This window comes from Ctenopharyngodon idella, chromosome 21 (assembly GCF_019924925.1).
Source record: "Ctenopharyngodon idella isolate HZGC_01 chromosome 21, HZGC01, whole genome shotgun sequence".
Lineage (NCBI taxonomy): Eukaryota > Metazoa > Chordata > Actinopteri > Cypriniformes > Xenocyprididae > Ctenopharyngodon > Ctenopharyngodon idella.
In genome coordinates this window covers 3,285,074-3,313,046 of record NC_067240.1, presented here as the reverse complement: position 1 = coordinate 3,313,046, position 27,973 = coordinate 3,285,074, and the positions used below count along the sequence as shown (strand labels likewise).

Here is a 27,973-nt window from a genome sequence, read left to right as displayed (position 1 = left end):
CTTCACATCTCATTATTTTTACATGTAACTTTGTGTCTGAAAAGAAATAGTGCATCACAAATAATGGCAAAAAAATTCTGTTTATTTGTATACTGCTTTTTTATAGTACTATGAAAAGCACTATACAAATAAAGGTAATGTACCATGGTACTTTGTCCATAGTAATACATGGAAATACCATGGTACCGAACTGATTTTAATGTTCATTTACATGCAAGATATTTCAACAAGGTATTACCATGGTAGTGACATGATACTGAATGATTACCATATTCATTGACTGTGATATTAAAGATACACTAGCATTTAAAAGTTTAGGGTCATTTAAAAGTCTCTTCTGCTCAGCAAGGCTGCATTTAATTGATCGAAAATACAGTAATGTGAAATATTACAATTTATACTACTACAGGGCTGTTGAATGCGCGAATCTGATTGGTTGAAGAACGTTTAAAGTTGCGTGATTATTTTCAGGGAAACGCACAGCTAAAGTAGTTCTAGGCGGGTCTTGACCGCATTACAGTTCCTTGTTATACGGCTCTGTGGAATACTTGATTCTGATTGGTCAATGACGCCATCCAGCGGTATGTTATTCCCAAATAACAACCGCTAAAAACAGTTAACACAGGCTCATCCGGGTAACTGAAGTCTGCTAGGAACGTTTTTTCCTCGTGGAAGTTTTGCCTTTGGTGAGCTAATAAAGTATTAAAACGCAGTCAAATCAATATTTTGTGTAGAGTTATTTAATTTTGTCATCCGGTGTCGCGGACTCGCTCTCTCATTTCATACAAACGCAGCTGCTGCCATTTTGCGACTATTGTTTTGTTCACTGTAATGGATTGTAAGATAACAAACAGGTACGATTTTAAATCAGTTCAATCTCAGATCAATATCTCTTATCCCCGTAATTATCTATGTGGCGAAATGCCGTGTAATATATGGTATAACTGTACCGTATCTCCTATGTCTAATGTCCATCTAGTTCGAACTTGCCGCGCTAGCAACTGGTCTCTCCGTGGAAGCTTTGCGTTTAAAGAGCTAATAAAATATTTCGACTCAGATCAATATTTCATGTCTAATTATTTGCGTGGCAGGTAGCCGTGTGATAAGCGGGATAATGTACATCCAGCCGGTTGTTATCGCAGAATAAACCCCTTCAGACAGATGCAAGGCCTGATCAACATGTCGTTATTCTGCGATAACAACCGGCTGGATGTACATTATCCATTATGTATAGAGGGTATGCACGTGACGTCTCCGCCGACCGTTATGACTGCGGTTACGCCCACTGAGTGGCAAAAAACTGAGTGGCAGCATTGGTTTTCAGCATGAAAAACACACAAAACACATCCAAAACAGGAAAGAGCTTTGCAACTGACTGTACAAATAGCTTTGACACAAAATCTGAGGTATATTTTTACAGACTGCTGAAAGCTACAGAAAGAAGCAAATAGGTCGCTGCAATTCACAGAAACAGCTGGACTCCAGGCGAAGAAACATGTTTTGCAGTTATCATTTTGTGTCAAAATGTTGGATTCTGGTGTAAAATCATACCCTATATATTGTATTGTTATATATTGTGTTGACAATAACTCATCAATTAAATATTTACCATCTTATATAATTGGGTGTTTTTAAATGAACACTGACAAAAAACTATAGGGTTTTAGGGCTGGGAGATATGACGAAATATATAACATTGATATAAGTCATCACTCCGATTTAGACCTACATATTGTATTTAAGCATTCACAGGCAGATTTGCTTCATGTTTTTCCCCGGCGTCGAAATCAGGCAAGTGTCAGGAAAAACGATTCCTGGCTGGATCCATGTCAATATCCATGGATTAAGTTTCTTTGACATGTTATAATGAACACTTTCGAGCCCAACCTTTAGTGCAATCGTTTGTTTTACTCGCGTTTTCGCAGTTTCCTCTATTAAATCCAGTCATGCAGCAGCTCTTTTGCCACTCAGTCCAGCTGAGGGAGCGCGTTCTGGCGGGAAAGTGACGTCTATGCATACCCTCTATCACTTCACCAAATGATTTCCGTTATTTCAATAGGTCCTTGCATCTGATCTTACAACAGCAAAAGAAACAAAACCTACAACGACATCGACCGAGCAAATAAATATAGTAAATAATAGGATAAAAATGACAAATTATTGTCATGGTTTTTGACACAAAATACCTTTTTTGTGTCCTGAAAGTGCAAACTCTCTCACGCGCTCTCATTCAAACGGACACACACTCGCACAGAAATGTGTTGTCCGCGCTGCTCTGACGAATTCATCAGTAATATAGTTTAATAACTTAAAAGCTACAAGACATTTCTCACCAGCGAGGTAATAACTGCGGTTCTTGAGGTAGATAAACTTACAGTTTAGCTATTAGAGACACTGCCGCCATGACTGCAGACTCAGGTAGGCTAATTCACATGCTTTTTCTCTCTCTCTCTTTCAACTGCGTTAATAACTGTATCAATGAGATGACGTGTTTTTGTAGGCCAACCCGGAAGTTAGCGGCGCATGGGTTCCCTCGATCGAAAGCCTATGCATTTTTCCCATAGACTTTTGGAAAATCGCAAAAAATAAGCTCTGTGTTTAACAAAGGGTTATGACACTTACACGTTTTGTCTATCAAGATAATCTTTACAAGTTAACACAACATAGATATAAAAAGCTAACAGTAGGCTATAAACGGACTACAGCACACCACGGTCGCGGATCAGCGTCACCATCACCAAGCTTCCTCAAACTTTATTTAAAAAAACAACTTTATTTAAAAACATGCTCGCTGATTATGATCTGCGCTGTGTATGAATACTTATCCACTTTTTCATGAGAAATGCTGTCCAAATGTCCTGTTTGTCATGATGACGTCTAAAGTCCCCGCCAAAATAAGTAGTCCCTTTTAGCAACTTGTTAGCAACCGCCATTTTTAATACACAATAAAGGTTTAAAAAAAATCACAAGCGGGTTATAACTGGTGTGTTTTATGCCATAGATCAAAACGTGAAAATATTTAGAGGCTTTGTTAACCACAGACCTTATTTCAGGCGATTTAGCAAAAACCCATTCAAAAAACCCATAGACTTTAGGGCGATGGAACCGGAAGTCCTAAAATGCTAACTCGCTTCTGGGTTTTGCCTACAAAAACACGTCATCTCTGAGGTACTCTATTATTCTGCTATCAAGGCTCCAGCTTCCATTACTAGTTCTGAAATAACGTTTTGGAATTAGCAACTGTGGCTTGGGATGAGATGAGTAAGAAATAAGTCCCACACACAAGAGTGTTTTAAAGACAAAAACCTGACAAATGTCTTGAAATACATCTGAACAGTGTCTTGAGGTCTGGTAACCGTAGTATAAGCGAATTATTGACTCCGGACCGTTGAATTATTCGAAAATAATGCACACCCGAGGTGTAACGGCCACGACGCCTGTCGTCAATTATTCCTTACTTAAAACTACTGTTTTCTATGTGAATATATTTTAAAATGTAATTTATTCCTGTGATCAAAGCTGAATTTTCAGCATCATTACTCCAGGACAAATCATATATATCATTAAATCATAATATATCAATGTCACATGATCCTTCAGAAATCATTCTAATATGATGATTTGCTGCTCAAGAAACATTTCTGATTATCATCAATGTTGAAAACAGCTTAATATTTTTGTGAAAACCGTTATATATTTTTTCAGGATTCTTTGTTCAAAAGAACAACATTTATTTGAAATAGAAATCTTTTTTTAACATTATCAATGTGTTTACTGTCACTTTTGATCAATTTAATGAGTCTTTCCTGAATAACAGTCTTAAAAAAAAGAAAAAATCTTACTGACCCGTTCTGAACAGTGGTCTATTTAACAAAATATCATGGCATAACCCTTAAAAACACGGTAATAGCGTGGCACTTTTGTAGTCGTAAACATGCTAAATGTAGTGTTGGAAAAACACAAACACAATACAAAGAGAGCAGTTTTATTGGTGGTTGAATATACAGGATGTTATAGGTGTAACAGGAAAAAAATTCCCAGGAGTCAGTAAACGTCAACATCTCAGATGCCACACAACACACACACTGAAGAAAGCCTTTTTAGCTTCCTTTCTCCCATATATGAACAACAACATTCTGTAGAAAAACCGCATGCGCTCTCACACACACACGCACACGCACACACTCACTCACACACACACGCAAACGCAAACACAAACGCGCCCATGCTCTCCGACGCCCAGAGATCACAGCATATTCAGTCCTTGTGTTTTTTTTTGCCTCATAATGTTAGTTATTTTAGTGCACGACTCGTTTGGTTTGAAAATATATTTCCTCGTAACTGCCCTCTATGGGATAGGAGATTATACATCACAACTGTACATGTACATTTATACAGAACATAATATCATACACATCCCAAAAGAATCAAAATCATACACATGCACACTGGCAAACTGCTCGCTGCCAGGCAACACTGAGCCCCGCCCCTCCTTGTGACATCATAGTCTGCTCCGGCAAATGTTCGGGTCTTTTTCCCCCATAATAATCAAAAGATAAAAAATGATAAATTAATATTGAATAAAGAAAAAAAATGCCTATTTTTGGGACCATTAGGATAAGTTTTTGCATTTTGACACTATTTTCAAAAAATAAAATAAAACATGACAAAATAAGCATTCATGAAGCACAAGCAGAACAAACTACTTTTTGTTCTGATTTGTTTATTAAACATTTCTTATGTGTTGAACTGAATGCAACAACTTATGTAATGAATAAACTTGCATAAACTTCTGAAAAAATTGCATAAAAGGCTTTATGAACAATTTGCATTTTCAAATTTGTTCTGCTTGTGTTTGATGAATGTGGCCTATTTTAGTTTATTACAAATACAACCATTTTGTTTGTACCTTAAATGCACTTTACAATTTTTTTTTTTTTTGGCATTTCTCATTATGTAAGCTATTGAGAATTGGGAAGAGGAATGAAAATGAAAATAATGTCACAATGCAAATTGTACAAACACACGTTCTCGACAGATTTCATGGGATTCGAGGGGCTGTCAGCGTTGAACAGTTATAATAAGGGTTGCACATGGTCACACACAAAACAATATAGCAAGATGACGTGAAAAATGAGTCCAAACGTCCAGTTCAGTCTTTAATTTTGAATTAATATAATATATTCCACTTATCCAATACTCACCGTGTCTGTCAAAACTTTAATTTTAACAAATCAGTGACTATTCCTCATAAAATGGTTATAAGATTGCACACAGGTCTGCCCGTTTCCCAATCATATGGTCTGAACGGTGACTAAAGGTCGACCCGACGGGCGAATCGTAGGTTGGATGACCTTTGGAAGGCCGAACGGTACGTCCGAATGGGACAAACAAACATGAACTCACTCCATCAGGCACAGTGTATTAATATTAAATGAACCAAGCCCTCTTAGAGTGTGTCTTTCTGTACACCCACACATAAACACACGCAAACATAGAAAGTTGTGAGGATGTAGCTTTATATCACAGCGTTCGGGTCCTCTTGAGCCCTCTGTGTGCGCGTGCGAGTGCGTATCTGTATATTGATACTGAAATAAGATTCCCCTCTTGAGTTTTTAAAGTCAACAATCAGGGGAAAATACTGCCAATGTCTCAGTTTATTGGTGCAAATTGGAGCTTGCGTGTCTCGGTTCAGCCCAATTCATCTCCAGAACCGGATAAGGAACTCAAAAAGCCTAGCGTGGGTTCCCAAGGTTCTGCAGGAGGTTCAGGTCTCACCGTAAATTGTCTCTGAGGTTGTAGATCTCAGGTTCTAGGTCTTCTCCTCTCGCTCTGTCCTGCGCCGCGAGATGTTTCGTGGTTTGATCTTGAGCGAGAGTTCCCATAATGCCTCCTCCGCCAGGTGATCGCTAAAGTCGTTGAAGAACGAGACGATGTCTTCGTTCCGTTTCAGTTCGTAGTGTCTGCAAAGACAAATAAGGAAAAATTTCAACTTTTTATGTCATAATTATGTAATAATTTATATCAATCTTATTAACTTGTATCATAATTATGACTTTTTTTGGTCATAATTTCGAATTTGTATCTCATATTGACAGATTTAATTATGACAAGTCGAAATTATGACGAAAGACAATTATATTAATAATGAACAATTTAGTTTTTTGTCATAATTTCAACTTAAGACATTATAATAATGACAAGTAAAGTCAAAATTATGAGATACTTTTTGTCAGTTGTTTTTTTTGTCAATTTTAACTTTGCCAATTATGACTGTCATTTTTTTTTGTCTACTTCAACTTTTGTCTCAATGACTTAGTGTCTTATAATTTCAACTTTTTATCTCAAAATTTTGACATGTTATAATTATGACTGTCAATTGTTTTTTTGTCAAATTTGATTTTTTATCTTATGATCATAGTTTCAACCTTTTATGTCAATTTTTTTTGCAATCATTTGACTTGTGTCATAATTATAACCTTTATGTAATATTTATATCATAATTTTAAGTTGTCATAATTGTCATTTTTTTGTAAATTTCAAATTACCATCTCATAATGAGTTATAATCATGAAAGTCGAAATGATAACAAAAGAATTATATTAATAATTGAAAATTTAGTTTGTCAATTTCGACTTATGATGTTCTAATAATGAATTATGAGATACTTTTTGTCAAAATTGTTTTTTTTTTGTCAATTTCGACTTATCTCAATGACTTAGTATCTTATAATTTCAACTTTTTATCTCAAAATTATGATTTATGTAAATTATGAATGTCAATTGTTTTTGCCATTTTTGTGTTATAATTATGACTGTCAATTATGACAGTCATAATTGGTTCTTATAATTTTGAATTTTTATCTCAATCATGGCAAGTTGAAATAATGACAAAAACAATTAGGAAAGGTCAAAATTATGAGATTGTCATAATATTTTGTCATAATTTCAACTGCCAATTATGACTGTCAATTTCAACCTTTACCTCAATGACTTAGAATCTTATAATTTCAAAATTACGACTTGTCATATTTATAAATGTCAATTATTTTTGCCATTTTTGTTATAATTAAGACTTTGTCAATCGTTTTTTTTTTGTCAAATTCGATTTTTTTTAATCTAGATTCATCTCATAGTTTCAACCTTTTATGTCATAATTATGGTTTTTTTTGCAGTCATTTGACTTTTTATGTCATAATTATGACTTTTATGTAATATTTATATCATAATTTTATTTAATTTCTTTTTTTTGTCATAATTTCACATTTTTATGTCATAATAACAGTTATAATCATGACAAGTCAAAATTATGATAAAAGAATTATATGAATAATTGACAATTTAGTTTTTTGTCATAATTTCAACTTATGACGTTATAATGACAAGTCAAAATTATGAGATACTTTTTGTCATAATTGTTTTTTGTCAATTTCAACCTTTACCTCAATGACGTAGAATCTTATAATTTCAACTTTTTCTCAAAATTATGACTTTTTATGTCATAATTATGAATGTCAATTGTTTTTGCCAAATTTTATTTTTTATCTTATGACTCATTATCTCATAGTTTCAACCTTTTATGTCATAATTATGTTGTTTTGCAATCATTTGCCTTTTTATGTCATAATTATGACTTTTAACAAAACATGATTTTTTTTCTTATGTGGCAGAATGGGTTTCCATATAAATATGACTGAATGAGTGATGTTTGATTTGACCACAGCCTCTCATGCCTCATTGCTTTATTGTAAGTCTATTAAAGCAAAGTCCAGGGCAGACTTCTGGACTGCAGTATGAATCACGTGTAATTTAATCTCATGCTAGACAAACGTCAGACTTCAGGCCAGCGGATTACTCACACTTGCTGGAAGCGTCTCATGCTGTCCAGAATGTTGAACTGCTGCCATCGCTTGGAGAAATTCACTTTACCATCAATAAAATCCGGGTTTCCGAGGTGAACAAACGTCAGGTCCTGTAGGATCAAACCCCTGCAGGGAACAAAAACATTATTAGCAAAACTACAACATTCTTCAGTGTGAATATCTTAAGCACAGCTGTCACATATAATACACACCCAGATAAACATAGTTTTGCATTAATTTCTATTTAAATACTACTTTTTACTTGAAATATTTTAGTTTCAGCAATGAAATTACTTACGATTTAATTTTATTTAATAATAATAATACATTTTTGTTGCAATTCAGCAGATGTATAGAAAATTGTTAATTACAAACAATATTTTTGGTAACTGAAATCAAGTTGAAATAAATTTGAGAATAAATATTAATTGGAAAACAAAAACAAAAATCAGAAATGTTGCCTCAGAAACTAAGTGAAATGAATAGATTTAATAAAATAAAAGTACTAAAACTTAAATTGAAAACTGAAAATATAAGAATAAAAGCTAATTCAAAATATTAATGCATTCTAGTATATATACATAATACTAATATAACACTGGTGCATGTTTTTTTTCTAAACAGGTCAAAATTCAATGTCATGAACCTTACAAACTTTGTCAAAGATAGGAACTTGTGCTCTTTTAACTCTCAAAAGTTGTAAAACAGGCAGATTATGCCAGACAAAGCTTTGATAAGCAGTCTTGAGGCTGAAAGGGATGCCTTTAATGAGCATGAAATGATTTATTTGCTTTATTTATTTAATTTCAGTTCATTTTCCAGCTCCTGTTTTTATATTAGTGCAGTTTAGTTTTGTTTTACACACAAACTCACAGGTAGGGAATACATGGAGGCTCCACTTCGGCTAGAGCCGCTCTATATGCTCGGAAAGATGACGAACTGTCAATCAAAGTGCAGTACTCCTCCAAGCCCTGGAAAAAGACAGGAAAAGGGAGACAAATAGACAGGTTAAAAATATCTGCTTTTATTGAATGATTTTCTTCAGTTATGCTAACTTTAGCAGTGAGGAGGACGTGTAGACTTAAATCAGTTTGTGTGACTGACCTCAGATGTCTGTTTCTGCCATTCCAGGCGTCTGATTGGTGCAGAGTCCAGCGCAGAGAGAATCGCCAAATAAGAGTTGAAGTTATTCAGTTTCCGCAAGTGCTACAGATGAGATGAAAACATTAAATCACTCAGAAAATAGAGAAAGTGATAGAGAGAACAGAGAAAGTGTGTTAGTTTAGTCAACTGTGATTTACCTTCATGATTTTGATGAATTTGAGCAGCAGTTTCTCTCTGTCCTGAGCTTTCTCCTGCTGGATGATTATGGAGCGCACCCTAGTGGACAGGACGAGTTACAGAGTGAGTATGGGAACTTTTCAGGGTGTAGTATACAGGGTCATAGTGTGCAGGCATTCCTCCATAGCCATATCTACATACAAGTGTGGTCCACACAGCAGCTAATTCAGATCAAAGCTGCCCACTTATACAGAAAGACCAACATCTGAACAATATGTAGAAGTTTTTGCATTACGTTTAAGGGCTAAAATTGGAACTTTCCAAATTCAATGATGAATTTAATCCCTAGTTCTTTGTCAGAAGTGCTCCTGGGAACTTTTACACAACTTTCTTTGTTGGCAAATTGTGTGTAAAGTCAGCCAATCATAGTTGAGCATGCTGTTTTGAGAAATCATTCACAAATTTTGTGTGCAATATGCATAGGTCCCTATGAAATCAGTTTTTTTTTTTTTTTAAATTTAGTTTACTAATAAAATTAAAACATGGAAATAAAAGTATGCAGACTTCGTAAACAGAAATATTAAAATAAAAATGACAAAAGCACAAAACTAAATGATTAAAAATACAATTAAAAATAAAAGCTTATTCTAAATACTGATAAATAATACAATAGTATATAAAGACAATATTTTTTTTTAATTTTATATATAAAATATATTTTAAAATTAAAATAAAAACTGAAAATCTGAAAATAAAAGCTTAAATACTGAATAAATACAATAACAGTATATAAAGAAAATATATATTTTTTAAATTCTGTTTACTGTTAAAATTCAAACATGGAGGTAAAAGTGTGCAGATTTCATATTTGATAAATTAGAAATATTAAAAAAATAAAAATGACAAAAGCACAAAACAAATTTAAAATTAAAACTGAAAATATAAAAATAAAAGCTTATTCTAAATACTGATATATACTATAACAGTATACCATTAAAACATGGAAGTAAAAGTGTGCAGACTTCATATTTAAACAGTAGTCCTTTTGCACTTTAATATTCACTAGTCCATATCATGATTTAATTAAGTGTACAGCCCTACTTTTGATTTATTCATCCAAAATTTCCCAATTCCGTGACATTCCGTGTAATACTGTAAATTCCATTTTTAACGCTGGATTCTGCAATTCCGCCATCGCAGAAATCATAGGGCCCTAGATGCTTATATAGGGAACACATGTTGTACTGAGTGTGCAGCGGGTATCAGTAAATATGTACCAGTAGCTCATGTTGTTAAAGTGCTCTGTAAACTGGGTCAGATTTAGACTTTTCTCTTCATTCTGTTCCTTCGCCCAAAGCAGCACCTCAGGAATCTGAACACAGAGACGAGTCACAGACACAGAGGTTATCGTGTATCACTTTTTACACCCACAGATCTGAAAACGTTTTTCCATTACCGCATCAAGTAAAACTGTGTGTGTGTGTTACCTCAATCTTGTAGAAAAGTTCGGCGTCCAGCAACGTCAGCTGATCTGCGATCTCATGACTGCGGAAATCATGCAGCGTGCCGGGCCTTTGGAGAAAGAGACAGTTAAACACAAAACAAACTTGCAAAAATGAGAACATTCCTGATGACCCCTGAACTTTGACTTTTACCTGGCAGAGACGCCCCGTGCGGCGAGAGGCTTAAGCGTGTGCATGTGCCGCAGGAGCCGCTTCTGTTCCACTTTATCTAGGATGTTCTTTCGCAGGACCCTCGCCAGACTCAGTTCCCCGTTACAGACCAGCCGGAACACCAGATCCATCAACTGCCGCAGGATGTCCTCGGTCAACTCCACCAGACTGACACAGAAATAACACATTCACTACCATTCAAAAGACTGGGGTCAGGAAGTAATTAATACTTGTATTTAGCATGGACAGAGTGAAGACAGATTTCTATTTCAAATAAATGCTGTGCTTTTGAACTTTCTATTCATGGTTTCCACAAAAATATTGATATTTTTCAACAATGATAATGAAGAAATGTTTCTTGAGCAGCAAATCATCATATTAGAATGATTTCTTAAGGATCATGTGACTAAAGACTGGAGTAATGATGCTGAAAATTCAGCTTTGATCACAGGAATAAATTACATTTTAAAATATATTACACAATAGTAAACAGTTATTTGAAATTGTAATAATATTTCACAATAATACTGTTTTTACTGTATATTTGATCAAATAAATGTAGCATAAAATACTTTCAATACTAAATACAGCTATTCAATTTGAAAAAGCCTTATTTCAATTATTATTATGCTTTAAAGAAACATCTGGGAACACTAATTGATGACTCAATTAATCATTTGATCCATTCTTTTGATCTAGTTCCTTGAATAAATTGTCTGAATGAACCAATTTTCTAAAATAAACATTTCTTTTTATCAATCGTAAGAAATTTTCTGTTTCCGCCTAACGATTCCAGTTCCATTAAATTAATTAAACAACTAATAAACAAATAGTGGTAAGTAATAAGGTTTGGGTATCGTCTGAATTTTACGATTTAAACTTTATAAATAAAATGTACATTACAAATATAATTACAGTTACTCAGAACGAGTGGATTGTCTTTAGTTGCTTGATTAGTGTTATAATAGAGACGGCAGCAGGAATTTTAGGCTGCTGTCACTTTAAGAGCTTCACAGATCCATTGAAGCGTGAGACGATTTGCGCGCTGTTTTCTGTGCTGCACACACATTCAAAGCGCACTCACAGAAAAAGCGACTTTAAACCACTGAAGCACGAAACAACTCGCATGCTGTTTTCTGTGCTGCACGCATGTGTAACAGCATAGGTTTAAAATCACATTAAATAAATTTTTCTGTGAGCGTGCTTTGAATGTGTATGCAGCATGGAAAACAATGTGTGAGTCTTGGTTTAAATCACATTAAAATGCACACACAGGAGCCGATAAGCGAAATCGAAATGTGCGTTTCTTATCGAATCACCGGTTCTTGGAAATTTGGTTCTCGATGCCTATCCCTGATCATCAATGTTGAAAACAGTTGTGCTGCTTAATATTTTTGTAAAAATCGTGATTCGTTTTTTTTCAGGATTCTGAAAGTCACCAACTGTGTTTGTGGCAGATATAATACTACCTTGGCTCAAAAAATAAATAAATAAACATATATTCCTCTTAAAACACTTCAACTTAGTTAGCTACCTTTTGTTAGCAGTCTGTTGTGTAGCTTGACTGTAGTTCATTACGAGTACTTTTTAGCCATATATAAAAACATGTGGTTACTCACCAGAGTTCATCCACGACTCTCACCAGCACGAAGAACGTGTTTTTACTGACACGCTTCTTAAAGGTGTCTGGACTGTGACAGAAGCGAGTGTATGTGCAGCGGAGTTAAGAAACACACACACAATATATGCAGACTGACTGCTACTAACAGATGAAAACTGACTGAAACGGACTGAAAGGATATCTGTAGTGTAGTTTTTTAATGAGGTCTTCAGGCGTTATGAAGGTTCTGTAGGTGGTGAGAAAAGCCTCACAGTACAACACCAAATCTACAACACAAACAGAGGAATACAATTAAAATACACTCAAACCTCCATCACACACAGATACTGTAGGAATAAATCAATCTAAGACATGCTAAAGGCAAATTATAACAATGAACACCACATATATGCATTATAACTATTACTAAACAAGCTTCATATGAAGAAAGAATGTGAAATACCTTTGCGGTCTGTTTCTGTAGCATGAACTAACAGTATATCACCAGAACCGGCTCTCACATCAGGACCATCATCATTCTATCAGAGAGAGAGAGAATTATTACTGCAGCTCACCGAAGTCGAGCTCAGTTTGGCTCCGGCTGCCCATCGCAGCACTGCACCAGCTGATGGAGAGTGTGTGTGTTTTATACTTGCATCAACCGCTACAGAATGGCTCTCCAAACACTGGAGGCAATACACTCCTCGTCAAAAACACACGAAATACATGCATGCGTGATTTCCAGCTAGTTTAATGCCTCTCATATCACTCTTTCTTTATCCATAATAAAACAAATTTTTAACTCAAATCAACATTTCATGTCTATATATTAGGGGTTGCACAGACCAGTCGACTAATTGACTTTAATGCTCTGCCATGACGCTTTAAGCTTGACATCGACTAGTAACACCCAAAGACAAAAGAACTGATGAAAATAAGCTGATATGTACAATAGCCTTGTGGGCAGCGCCGTCATATGCCATAGCTGTGCACAAGGCCACCCGAGTCTCAGGCTTATTTGTTCATTAATGATGTCATCAGCAACTAGTCGACTCAACTTCATCCCATAAAAGTCATTCAACCACTACTATATATTTACATATTTGATAGTAGCTGCGCAGAGCTGCACGATTACTCTTTACAAGATTACGATCTCAATTCAAACAACCACATGATCCTATTCATTATATATATATATATATATATATATATATATATATATATATATATAACCGATTCACCTATTTGACAAGTACAATCACAGCGGTTCATTCTGATCCGTGTTCGCACTGACGCTGAGCCAGAGAGAGCAGTTGTCATGTTTAGGTATGAAACAACTTCACTTTTCAGATTAAAATAGGGCAAATCACCTTTTGAAAGACACTTGATGCTTCAAATAAACATTGTATCGATTACACTGTTTCGCGACTGTTTAAAAAATGTATTGTCATTGAATCATTCAAGAGATTCGTTCAAAAACGCTGATTCATCCAGTCATGAAGCAAGTGAAGTCTTAAAGGATTAGTTCACTTTCGTATAAAATTTTCCTGATAATTTACTCACCCCCATGTCATCCAAGATGTTCATGTCTTTCTTTCTTCAGTCGAAAAGAAATTAAGGTTTTTGATGAAAACATTCCGCCAAAACCGTACTTTCGTATTCTTCAAAAAAAAATATAACTGGTGCTGCGTTCGTTCCGTAGGTAGAATAGGGAAGGCGTAGGACATACAGAAAGTACGGTTTTGGCGGTAGCACTTGGAAGGCGATCATTTGTTTATGTGAAGCATATACATTTACATTTTTTTCAAAAATGACCGATCGTTTCGCTAGATAAGACCCTTATTCCTTGTCTGGTATCGTTTAAAGCCCTTTGAAGCTGCACTGAAACTATAATTTTGACCTTCAACCGTTTGGAGGCCATTGAAGTCCACTATATGGAGAAAAATCCTGGAATGTTTTCATCAAAAACCTTAATTTCTTTTCGACTGAAGAAAGAAAGACATGGACATCTTGGATGACATGGGGGTGAGTAAATTATCAGGAGAATTTTATATGAAAGTGAACTAATCCTTTAATGAGTGAGTCATTGAATCATTCTTTCAAACTAGCATTCTCTTTAAACTAGCATCTACTTATCACTATTACTGGATACAGAGTTTTCAAATTTTATAGATATTACCCTCACAAAAGATCAATTTCTACCCAACGAAATAGTTTATATCTTGGCAGAGCAACAATAATAATAACAATAATAAATAAAATATTTTTATCAAAACTTCTATGACTTTTAAGATTTCATTAATTTTCCAGCATGGACATTTTTTAAAAATTGACAATTTTTAATATTATGCACAAAAACATGGTACACAATATATAAAAATGTCTCTAGATATGACCCAGGACCAGGGTTATTATTGTTAACTAAAACCATAAAAAAAGTTACATTATTTGAAATAAAATTTATATTAACTGAAAAACAATTAAATATTAAAAAAAAAAAGCCCTAAAAATATATTTTATTTCAGCCAGATGCCAAGGCAATATTCTCATTTTCATTTAGTTTAAACTGAAGTACTAAAATAACTAAAACTTAATAAAAGCTATATAGGCATGTTTTAAATTTTTTTTTAAAAAACAACAACAACATATATAAATATATTCTTTATAAAAACTTTAAAAAATGTTTTTGTTTTTTTTTACTTTTAAGATTTTATTAATTTTTACAACTTTTCCCAGCCTGAATTTTTTTTAAATTATGGACATTTTTAAATATTATGCATGCAGACATGGTACACAATATATAATAAATGCATAAAGGCACAACTAAATGCATAAATAAATGAAAAAAATAAATGCATAAACGCAAAAATGCATAAATAAATTATAATATTTCCAGGTTTTCATCGATCCTGGCTTTTGGTTTAAGATGTTTAATAAAGGTTTTGTACAGTTCATGAACACTTTATGAATCTTAAAAGAGCATTATTACCTCTGCTTTGAGTGTGATGCGGTTCATAATGTCATTATGATCAATAAGGGATAATTCATCAACATCATCTATCTGACCATGACTGGGTTCTTTCGGCCTGTGAGCGAGAGAAAACATTACACATCATTACACATAATATTTACACATGTCCGACCTGCCCAAAATACAACACACAAGCACAAAGACTTGAATTCATACCTGTCCTTAGACAACGCTTCCTTGCTATTGGACGTGGGTATGTGAGGGGTGTGGTCTTGAAGCACATCATCACATGAAGAGGTGTCCTGAAGAATAAAGAATAAAAAATAAATAAATAAATAAATAAAAAAAGTATAATTACAGTCCAAAAACACACACACGACACAATGACACACAGGTGGGTACTTACAGTGCGGTGTGTGTTGTCTCCGTTAGCCTGTGTGGACGAGTACAGGTTCACATACTCTCCCTCGCCACCTTCATCAATACTTTCACTCTATAGCAAAAACAACAGGGACAAACGTCACAAGTTGGTCAGGCAGGCATTGAATATTTATCATCATGTCTCACAACATACAGTAAGAATGTGAACCCGTGTAAAATACCATTAATTGAAACCAAAGAAATAAACTCTTGTTGTTTGAAATTAGATTTTCCATGCAAAAGTGCTGCCACTACACTAAGTTGTTACGGATGGTGACCATGCGTATTACGCATTCAGTCTATAGGCATGTCGTGTTTCTTTACAAAGTGACATCGCCACCTACTGGCCTGGCAGCATAATACAGCGTTTTAGTCGTTTTCACAGATCTGTGTAAATGGGGATCGTACGGACAAAGTTGTCATCTGTACGCAAAAAACGCAAAGGAAAAACTTTTCTGTTTTTAGTACATCAATGTCATATAAACGCACCCTAAAACTAAAACCATAAAAAAAGCATTTACATTACTTAATGTTAAAATAAACATTAACTGAAATAAAATAAAATAATAGAGGAATAAAACTTTGCAGATAGTTGCAAAGACAACATTTCTCATTTGTTTCGTTTAACTACTAAATTAATTAAAACTTATGGAGCCCCTAAAGGGACATGGTGGTGGGAAAAAAATATGAGATGGAAGGAAAAAAACACATACACAGTTTCTCGGGGAACACAAAACTTTTGCACAAGAACGCAAGAGCATTGAAATATATTTTTTCCTCCCATCTCATATTTTTCAATCACCATGTCCCTTTAGGTGCTCAGTAAAAACTAAAACTATTTTTTTTTAATCAAAAGTAAAAATTAAAAAAAAAAAAAAAAAAACTTACAAAAAAGACAACAAAATGACTAAAATAAAATGAAAACAGAAAATATAAAAATAGAATCTAATTCAAAATATTAACAAAAAACTAGTATATTAATTTAAAAATAACACTGCCCAGAACCCCAATTATTGTCCTGCATGTGAATATGATCAATTTGTTTTAAAAAGTAACAGCACACCTCTCCTTTTCCACTCAGAAAACTCAGACTTTACACTGAAAACAGAAGTTACAAGACAGAAATTATTTTTAGAATATATTTACCACTAGATGGCACTGATGCACACACATTTACAATATTTTCTTAATATAACATTCTTGCATGATGCTTTTTCTTTTTTTAAACAAAAAAACACACACAAGAAAGTGCACATAATGTGACGGCCCATGTTATATTTTCAGGAAAATTTGAGATAAAGTATAAAATATAATTTTTCATGTTTATTTCAAAAACATCTATGCTTTTCAAACAAAACTGCACCTCCTTTTGAAGACGACTTTAGTAGAAAAAATAGTGGTAACACTTTGCATAAAGCCTTCATGTATAATGCATTATAAAGGTATTCATAATGTACATTATAATGCATTATATCTTTTCATAAATAATCGTAATCTAAGTTAAAAAGCATTATAATGTTTGTAGATTCTTTGTTACATCTGAAATTTGTTGTTTGACATGCAGTTTAAAACAGTAAAGTGGACCTATTATGCCCCTTTTACAAGATGTAATATCTCTGGTGTTCCCAGAATGTGTCTGAAGTTTCAGCTCAAAATCCCCCACAGATCATTTATTATAGCTTGTCAAATTTGCCTCTATTTGGGTGTGAGCAAAAACACGCCGTTTTTGTGTGTGTCCCTTTAAATGTAAATGAGCTGCTGCTCCTGGCCGCTTTCCAGAAGAGGGCGGAGCTTTAACAGCTCGTGTTCAACAACAACAAAGCTGGAGAATCTCACGCAGCCAAAATGAGGATTGTCAGTAACGGTGTTCAGCCTTACATTGTTCAAACTGGAGTCGACACTGATGGAGAGACTCAGGAAGAAGTTACAACTTTTAGAATGAAACTGGACGTTTCTGAACGGTTAGTGGATAAATTTATGTAGTTGCTGTGGAGTTGATTCAACTCATCGACTAGCATGTGCCATCATGTTAATCTTTTGTGCAAATCCAGAGTTGAATTGACCCTCATTTGTGAAGCAGCCCGGCGTAAAATGACAGCATGGTAACAACACTCTACTACAACAACTCTTCCTCTTCTCTAAAGCAGCCCAACATGGCCTCACCCCCTTTGTTGTGTGTTCTCTGGGGCAGGGTTTATGTAAATTTTGGGGTTTGTGATGTCATGTTTAGTGATAGTTATGCTCATTACACACTAACTAAAGTTAAAAAAGTGAAATCATAATCAAGGACCCCTTTAAACTTTCTAAAGGTGTAATAATGAATGAATAAATAAGCATTATAACTGTGGTTACAATTATTCATGAGATCATACAATGCATTATAAGGTGCATTATTATTGCTGAAAAAATACTTTTTTATTATTATACATAAAGGCTTTACGCAAAGTATTACCAAAATGCTTAATAAATAGTCTGTAATGTTTTATTTTTGATTCTAGAAATGCAAAACACATGGTTATTATGTAGTGATTATAATTTGCTTTATTTAAAAACAACAGAAGTCCATCTTCCGATAACTACTGAAATGTGTGTGTGCGTTCTTGAGTGTGTGTTTACCGCGGAGGTAAGAAGTGAGTCAGAAAGAGAAGACTCAGAAGGAAGACAGACGGCCAGAGAGACCAGAGAGCTGGTCAAGGACCCGTTAGAGACACCACCACCATCTAGAGCTCTGCCGGCATTGGTCAAGCCAACCGGGTCGGAACTCTGCGATTGGTTGAAACAGAAGAAAAGGGAGAGAAAAGATGGAATCAGAGGAAGTATTTGGAATAAATCTGAAAAGAAGGAAAAAGATTGGCGAACGGAAAGGGAAATATTATGTGTTCTATTATGTGTAAAATAGCAGGACAGCAAGTTTAAATTGGTAACCACCCACTAAACAGAGAACAAACTCTATCAGGCAACACAATGCTGGACAAGTCAAATCCTGGCTGAACTTCCGGATTTTGCTTAGAGGGATTAAAACACCTGCAGGGACTCGCCCGGAACACCAGCAACAACATTCCAATTCATCCCATCACACACACACACACACAGCTCAACAAACATGGTCCAACACGTTTCCCTGAGAGATCGGGAAGAGCTTCCCCCATTCTGTGTGCCATCTGTGACATTGTGGAATGTAAGCAATCCACAGAGACTCAGAGGAGGGAGTGAGGAAAAGAGATAGAATGAGAAAAAACATCCATATGGAGCCTCACAATCTCTCTCTCACACACACACACACACACACACACACACACACACACACACACACACACACACACACACACAGGTCACATACTGACTGAAATGGTTAGGTCTTTCCTTAGGCAAACACACACACACTCACTCACACACACACATAAACATCATATTGCTTCTTCTCTGACCTCAAAGGTCAGGGGTCAAGAGCACAGAACATTCCAGAACAATTCCCAGATTCAGTTACCATGACAAACTAGTTTCTAAAACTCATCACCAGGGAGAAACACTCCAAATAACAGCTTGATGATCACAGTAATAACCAGTGTTATTTTAATACCTTTTTATAGTATTTATTAATATTTTGAGTTAGCTTATATTTTTATATTTTCAGTTTTTATTTGAAATTTAAGTTTGTTATTTTGTTGTGTTTTTGTCATATTTATTAGTTTTTTTTTAATCATTCTAATTAGCTCTAATTCATATTTATTTCAGATTTAGCAACTTTAGTACTTCATCTTCTTTTATTAGTTACTTAAAAAGTTTTTCCATCCAATATTTTAATTTTAGCATTATTTCAATTACATTTTTTTAAGAGTTTTATTTATAGTAATAACAGACTCTCTGATGCCTAAGAGAAATTTTCCTCATATATATATATATATATTTAGTAAAGACAGAAATATTTGATGACAGAAAGATGGTCAGGACATGACGTACAAATGAGGTAAGAGCTGGTCATCTTAGATGTATTGCTGAAATTAACCGATAAAATCTCAATTAAAATCTCAACATGGGACAAATTAATGCCAATCAAAAGTTTGACTACACAAGCCACCTTTGATGCAAAGAGGACAATCTTCAAAAGTTAAACTTTAAAAGTTTAAAAGTGTCTTATAAAGCACTAGAAGTTATTAGCAAAATCCAATACAGCTAGTAAAATTATACATGCGGAACACCCGAGAACATACCCAAAACTTAGTTTTAATGCTACATGAAGATTAAACAGCATTTTGATAAGCCATGGACTTAAACCCTAAAGCCAGATAATCAGATAAATTAAGATTAGATAAGCTTTTAGACTTAAACTTTAATTCAGCTTCGGTTCTGGTTCCAAAAGTCACCCAATAAAACCCAAAAGGGCAAAGTGGACGCACAAACTCCATAAATAATCTTTAAGTCACATCTGAACAGCGGTTTAATAACCACCCCAGGGAGACATGATGACAAAACCATATGAAGAGCACATGTGTGCCGAAACCAGAACACACTGAACACAGATGATACACAAGCAAACGTACAATAGGTATAATGAGCCTCATTCAGGAAACATGAGTTGAACAAATTTCTGTAAATTATTTGTAAAGCCATTCTTCATAAATGCCACATTTATTTCAATATGACAGTGTACATAAGCATTATTTTCAAGAATGAGACTTTAATTAGTTGTTAAATATTTTGAATATATATATATATATATATATATATATATATATATATATATATATATATTTAACAACTAATTAAAGTCTAATTAATAAATTAATAACATACACACACATATATATATATATATATATATATATAGTGATGGTCAGAATTATTGGCACTCTTGGTAAATATGATCAAAGATGACTATAAAAATAAATCTGCATTGTTTATACTTTTGATCTTTAATTCATAGAATTAGCAAAAATTATAACCTTTCATTGAAGGAAAAGAATTGAAAGTGTGGGAAAAAAAAAATCACATTATGAAATAAATGTTTTTCTCCAAAACATGTTGGCCACAATTATTGGCACCCCGAGAATTTTTTATGAGTAAATATCTCTGAAGTATATTCCCATTCATATTTACATTTTTTTAGCACACCAGGGTGATCATGAACATGAAATTGTCCAGCCATGACTTCCTGTTCCACAGGATTATAAACATGAGGAAACACATAAGAGCCAAATTCCCCTAATCATTCATCACAATGAGTAAAACTAAAGAATATAGTTCTGATGTGCAGCAAAAGATTGTTGAGCTTCAGAAAATAGAAAGTGGCTGTAAGAAAATTGCTAAAGCATTGAAAACCCCCATTTCCACCATCAGAGCAATAATTAAGCAGTTACAATCAACTAAAGATGTTTCAAATCTGTGTGGAAGATGACGTGTGTCTAAATCGTCCCAATGTGCGGTGAGGAGGAGAGTTTGAGTGGCCAAAGACTCTCCAAGGATCACAGCTGGAGAATTGCAGAGATTAGTTAAGTCTTGAGTCTCAGAAAGCCAAAAAAAAAAAAAAAAAAAAAAAGATCAAACAGCACCTACATCCCCACAAGTTGTTCGGGAGGGTTTCAAGAAAAATCCTCTGCTCTCATCCAGAAACAATCTCCAGCATATTCAGTTGTCAGACAAGACTGGAACTTCAAACAGGACCGGCTTCTATGGTCAGAGGAAACTAAAAAAAGAGCTTTTTGGCAGCAAACCCACCAGATGGGTTTGGTGCACACATGGATAAAAAGTACCCCATGTCCACGGTTAAATATACTGCTGGATCTTTAATGTTGTGGGCCTATTTTTCTGCTGGAGATCCTGGACATCTTGTTCAGATACATGGTATCATGGCTTCTATCAAATACCAACAGATAAAAAATCAAAACCTGACCGCTTCTCCTAGAAATCTTATAATGGATCTTCCATCAGGACAATGATCCAAAACAAACATCAAAACCAACAAAAAATGTGTCACTGAGCGCAAAATGAAGCTTCTGTCATGGCTGTCTCAATCCCCTGACCTGAACCCTAAAAAAAATGAGTGGAGTGAACTGAAGAGAAGAAGCACCAACATGGAGCTGGAATCTGAAGGATCTGGAGAGATTCTGCATGAAGGAATGGTCTCTGATCTCTTGTCAGGTGTTCTCCAAACTCATCAGGCATTATAGGTGAAGACTCAGAGCTGTTACCTTGGCAAAAGGAGGTTGCAAAAAGTATTGAATAAAAGGGTGCCAATAATTGTGGCCAACGTGTTTTGGAGAAAAACATTTATTTCATAATGTGATTTTCCCCCCACTTTCAATTCTTTTCCTTCAATGAAAGGTTAGATTTTTGCTCATTTTATGAATTAAAGATCAAAAGGATAAACAATGCAGATTTATTTTTATAGTCATCTTTGTTCATATTTACCAAGGGTGCCAATAATTATGACCACCACTGTGTGTGTGTATATTATATATATATATAAAATTGTTGTTATTATTATTATTAAATACTAGCCCTGAAATACTTAACACACAACTTCTTAAAGAGGAAAAAATCCTTCTTAATTGTTTACATGTCCTTTTCACTCCTGATTGCTCGACACTCACCACAGGTGTGGTCAAAGAGGCGTGGCCACTGAGGAAGGAGTTAGACACTGATAGGCTGAGACCAAGAGCAGGCTCCGCCTCCTCCGGAAGACCAGCAGGAGGAGGGAGAATTGAAAAGGAGGAAGAGGATGATGAAGGAGGAGAGGTATAGGAGGCCTAGAGCGCAAGACAGAAACATGGAACAGGAAGAATAGAGACAGAGGAAAGAAAAGAAGAAGAAATGAGGTTAAAAAGAAGGAAAAGCAAAGTGAGTTATATTAACTCAAAAAAGTAGAAGTTGGTTCAAAGGCTATATATATATATATATATATATATGTATGTGTGTGTGTAAGTGTATATATATATATGAAGAGTTCCTCTAAAACCTCTAAGTCTGTCTGACATGATTTCTTTTAAATGGGCTTTTTTTTTTTTTAACAGGCTCCTCTGTTTAGGTTCAGTAATTTCACTTTAATGGCAATGAAAAGGTTATTAATCAGTTATTGAAATGCTTTTTTTTTTTCAAAAATGTCACGAGCCAATTTATTGGTATTTAACATTTTTTTGTAAAAACCTTTAAGTCCACCTCTTTGGACAACAAGACAGTAAAACGTGTTTCTGTCCGTTTTACAGCAGCAAAAGGTTTTGTTGTGTTTACTTGTTTCTCGTGAAATCCTGTCATTGCCACTGTAACGATGGACAAAACATGATAAAAAATTGCAGCTCGGCGATTGAAAGTGGCTCATTCGCACACCAACATTCATCTTGAAATCATATGATTCAATTCGCATCTTACGATTGGTTCTTCTGTGGACTTAAGAGGCTTTTGCTGACAAAGGGAAGTGGTGTTTAGGCGTTTAGCGGTTTCTGCCAACGAACCGGTATTTCTGAATGGACTGATGCTGGGATTTAGCGGATTTGAAGTGAAAGTATTTGATGAACGTATACAATCACTCAATATCATTATCTCATTTTTGACAGAGGTGGCGTTTAGTGACTTTTGCATCTGAACTCTTCATATACACACACATTAATAATTTTTATTTTTTTTAATTTTTGGAAATATTTATGGCTGGGTAAATTCTTTCAAATCAGCCAAGCGACAAAAATTCAGGATGGACATTCATGTCGCCTTTAAACAATAAAACAGAGAAGAAATGGGGAAAAAGCACAAGAAGAGAAAACTACCTGAGCTACTTCCAATTCTAATTTTATAAATCTCAATTAAACTTACACAAGAAAAGAAATGATGTGAGAAAATAAGAGAAAGATGGGTAACACTTCATTTCCACTTTTAGAAATTCTACTATATTCTACTTTAACTACAAGTAACTTTGTTACTCCATGTCAACTAGCAGTCATTAGAGTAGACTGTCTGCTTAATATCTGCTAACACTTTATTTTGATGCTCCACAACAGACTTTCTACTGACTATAAGTAACTTTGCAACTACATGTCAACTTCTTCTACTAACTCTAACCCTAACAGTAATACTCTAATGACTGCTAGTCAACATGTAGTTGCAAAGTTACTTCGAGTTATTATTACAATGTCTAAAGGGGACCATTGAAATAAAGTGTAACCGAAAGATACTGCTGTGGCACAAATTCCCCACAGCCTAAGAGTTCCGGTTTGGTAAAGAATCTAATCTGTAACTCTTTTACAAAAAGCAAAAAAAAACATAGCTAATCCGTATTTTCCACTTGACTTTACAGTGACCCTGACGTGGCCACCAGACCACTCACATGGGACCTAATCTAAAGAACCTCGGTTTGACCTCTCAGCTTTAGGAGCTTAACCTTTGACCTGCTCCATGCTCAATGCCCTCAGGCACAGGTCACTGATAACATGCATTTGATGATAATGCATTGGATCATAACTCACCAGTTGTCTCTGTTTGGGTGGCAGCGCTGGCGGTGGGACGACTTCGTGTACAGAGTCCGGGCTGCTGTAGGAATCGTTGAAGCCGTAAACCTCCTGAAAGCGCTTGTTCCTCCGCTGCTCGTAAATACTCTCGCTCTGAGGCGTCTGATAGAAGACGGACGGCTGTGGTTCTGAATAATCCTCCACAAACTGCATGTACTGCAGAACTATAGAGAAAAAACATGGTTAAACGTATGAAAAAAGAGGCATTTGCTTCTGTATCACAATAAAAAAAATACTATATTTACAGTATACACTATCGGTCAAAAGTTTGGAATATTCTCTTACTCTGTTTGCCCTTCTTCTCTGGTAGTGGCGGCGGGCTGTCGGGGTCAGTACACTGTAAGAGCTCGTCTCCGCCGTTGACCTGTGGTAGGGGCGACACCGGCGTCATCAGCGGGAACGGCGGCGTGGGCTGCTCCTCTTCTGATAGGTTATCGTAGTGTGATGGGAGGCGCTCGTAAAGAGGGTACGCCGATATGATTGGTGCAGACCGTCGCTTCTTCTGCGGGAGGGCGGGTGGAAGCACGCTATTGGTCGATCCGGGTGTGAGGGGCTGGGTCCAGTACTCCAGGGAAGCCTGATTGGTGACGGGAGCGCTGAAACGCGGGTGAGCGGGGGCATGGGCGGGGCTTAACGACTGAGACTCCCCGTGGCATTCTGGGAGGGGGCTCAGACTGCTGCCAGTGTTGGTGGGAAACGGTAAAGGGTCAGATACGGACAGATCCTGATGTAGGAAGTCGTAATCAGGATCGTATCCCTCTATAGAAAAGAAGGAGAGGATCAAATCCTGGTAACCTTCAACTTTTACTTAAACATTCGTAATAGTGAAGTCAAGTGGCAAGGAACCCAAAAACTCCATCAGGTGACAGAAATGGAGGGAGAAACCAAACAAACAATATAATAGTGTGTGTATACCTAGTGTTTCACAGCTAGTGTTGCGAGAGCACTGTCCGCTGTCTCGCTCCAACGAAGAGAGCTGCTCGTCGGACTTGCTGAGCTTTCCCATACTGTTACAGGGAGAGAGGCGAGGCGAATCCCCACCGTACGACTGGCTACCGCCGGAGAAACGCCTCTGGAGGAGCTCCACATCAAACTCCTGCTGCTTTAACCAAAGAACATGCAACCAAAACATCATCACACTAGGTTTTGCAACAGCTACAATGACATATGAAATTTAATATATTTTTATTAATAATTATTTTAAATTGAATATGAAATTAACATTAATGTAAAAATGAAAATGAAATAAAATGCAAGTTTATTTAAAAAAAAATCAATAAAATATTTAACAAAAATATTAATAACTCTTGTTTATTAATTAATGATGTCATAGGTAATTTGCAATTATTCAACAGATTGCTCCATATTTTTAAAATTCTCAAAAAAATTTAAAAATTGTTTTTTTTAATACTGATCCCTAAAATTATTATATACTTTTATATAATTATAAATATAATATATATCATAATAAATAATAAAATAACAAAAATAAATATATAATTAATATAAAGCCCTAAAATTATATATATTAGTGCTGTCAAATCAATCACAATTAATCGCATCTAACATTAAAGTTTGTAAATATATGTGTATGTGCACGTGTATGTATATATACACACATTATATATTTACAAACTTTTTGTTGATGCGATTAATCACGATTAATTGATTTGACGGCACTAATATTTCTATACATTTCTATTTAGTTGTTATTTTAAATTTAGTCATTTTAGTACTTCATCTTAAACCCATTTCAGTTCATTTTCATGTACTTCTTCATCAAATATTTATATTTTATTTTATTTTGGCTTTATTTCAATGAACAAAAATGCTTTCAGTTAACAATAACAATGTTGATTCAAACACCATTCAATATTACATACTTCACTTTTAAGTTGAGAAATCAGCATTAGGGTTGATATTATGGTTACAAAATGATCAGGCACAGTGAGTTCAAAGGTCAAAGTTCAAGGGCCGTGATCAGGTACCTGTCTCAGAGCTCCAGGAGGCAGGTTGAGACTGCATGGGACTCGACTCATCGGTGCTACCACGGCAACACGTGTGGGGGAGGAGGCCGACTGTCGCTTCTTGGGAGGCAGAGCGGGCGGGCTATGGGCACAATATGCATAAATATGCAAATGAGTTCACAAGTATGAAACAAACAATGTAACAAGGTCAAACGAAACGAGCACAGACAGTCTACACACAGTTAGCGAGGGTCTAGCCAGGAATTTAATTGGACACACTCACACAGAACACACACACATAAAAGTAGCACAGCAGTGGAATGTGTGGGCGGTGAGTTCGGATCTTGGGTTTCCCTGACGATTCTTTACACTTCAATGAAGCTCTACCAGGTAACCATGGAAACATTAGAATAAACTAATCATAGAACACCCAGTGGGAGGGAATAGAGTGGGATGCATCTCTAGTCAAAAATCCTGAAGGAATGTGCACAGGATTCTATTTGGAATTTTTATTATAATTTGGAACTATTTCATAAGATCCAAAAAGATTAGGCCTAAATTAGAATCGTCTAAATATCAAATTAGAGTTTTAGGAATACTTTTATCTTACTGAACATTAGGTTTTTAATTTATTTGAAAGATCCTGAAAAATTCTCATTTGATGCACTAAAGGAAAATTCTATTGACAATTATGATATGCATCTGACGTCACCGTTGGCTGGAGTGACTGCGGTTAAGCCCACCGAGTGGCAAAAAGACTGAGTGGCAGCAGTGGTTTTCAGTATGAATGCAGTGAAAAACACCAAAAACATCTAAAACAGGAAAGAGCTGTGTGATTGACTGTACAAATAGATTTGACAAGAAATCTGAGGTGTATTTTGACAGACTGCCGAAAGCTACAGACTAGAGAAGCAATGGATCGCTGCAATTCACAGAAACAGCTGGACTCCAGGCAAAGAAACATGTTTTGCAGTTATCATTTTGTGTCAAAATGTTGAATTTTGAGGTAAAATCACACCTTATATATTGTATTGAAAACTCATCAATTAAATATTTAGCATTGGGGTGTGACGGGATCTCGTGCCACAAGATCTCGTGATATTAAATGTGAGGTCGAGGTGAAAAGCTCTCTAGCGATATCAGGGGTTAAATTAGCATAGAATATGCCACTGCTACGTTTACATTACATTACGCTAAGACGAGATGACTAACAAGACCATGGCGGAGGATTCCTTGTGCAGCAGAGCCTAAGCTTCTGATAAATGTCTTATCTTGTAAAATGCATGCTCAGCACTGTCGCTGCCTATTCAAAGAGTATGTGTGATCGCGAATTCGAAAGCGAAAGTAAAACGCGAACTCCCTGATGCACGCAAATTAGGCTACGTGGCCCGTCTCCCAATATCAAACCTATCTCAGGCTTGGCTGTGTAGTTGTAACCACCTCTTAGCTCTGGTCTCTGTTTTGGTTTCTGTTTGCACTGTTTGATTATGGTTGTACTTATTGTTTACACTTAAATTAATTATTTTTGTTATTGATACTGTTTTTATTTCCATGGTCACACCCCAATTTACCATCTTAAATTCTGCATAATTGGATGTTTTTAAATAAACACTGACAAAAACTATACAAGTTTCAGGGCTGGACAATATGACAATATATATAACATTCATATAAGTGATCACCTGGATTTAGACCTACATATTGC

The 27,973-nt window shown here is 35.3% G+C and overlaps 1 protein-coding gene across 11 annotated transcripts in view; it reads right to left on the bottom strand.

Annotated features, from left to right (window-relative positions):
- Positions 1-3,969: 3,969 nt before the first annotated feature.
- Positions 3,970-27,973, bottom strand: part of rapgef1b (Rap guanine nucleotide exchange factor (GEF) 1b) — a 50,570-nt gene continuing 26,566 nt past the window's right edge. For 5 of the 11 annotated variants that reach the window (XM_051877501.1, XM_051877498.1, XM_051877500.1 and 2 more), the window contains 20 exons: positions 26,290-26,410; positions 25,217-25,403; positions 24,587-25,060; positions 24,260-24,465; positions 22,397-22,552; positions 18,423-18,569; positions 15,793-15,879; positions 15,603-15,688; positions 15,405-15,501; positions 12,879-12,954; positions 12,618-12,702; positions 12,435-12,527; positions 10,798-10,983; positions 10,630-10,714; positions 10,420-10,514; positions 9,163-9,241; positions 8,966-9,067; positions 8,735-8,832; positions 7,859-7,987; positions 3,970-5,963 (listed from right to left, as the gene is read on the bottom strand). In XM_051877501.1, the coding sequence (XP_051733461.1) occupies positions 5,813-5,963; positions 7,859-7,987; positions 8,735-8,832; positions 8,966-9,067; positions 9,163-9,241; positions 10,420-10,514; positions 10,630-10,714; positions 10,798-10,983; positions 12,435-12,527; positions 12,618-12,702; positions 12,879-12,954; positions 15,405-15,501; positions 15,603-15,688; positions 15,793-15,879; positions 18,423-18,569; positions 22,397-22,552; positions 24,260-24,465; positions 24,587-25,060; positions 25,217-25,403; positions 26,290-26,410 (2,740 nt within the window). In that variant the 3' untranslated portion in view covers positions 3,970-5,812. The remainder of the gene's footprint in view (positions 5,964-7,858; positions 7,988-8,734; positions 8,833-8,965; positions 9,068-9,162; positions 9,242-10,419; positions 10,515-10,629; positions 10,715-10,797; positions 10,984-12,434; positions 12,528-12,617; positions 12,703-12,878; positions 12,955-15,404; positions 15,502-15,602; positions 15,689-15,792; positions 15,880-18,422; positions 18,570-22,396; positions 22,553-24,259; positions 24,466-24,586; positions 25,061-25,216; positions 25,404-26,289; positions 26,411-27,973) is intronic. The other 6 variants (XM_051877499.1, XM_051877503.1, XM_051877505.1 and 3 more) reach the window with 4 other exon arrangements.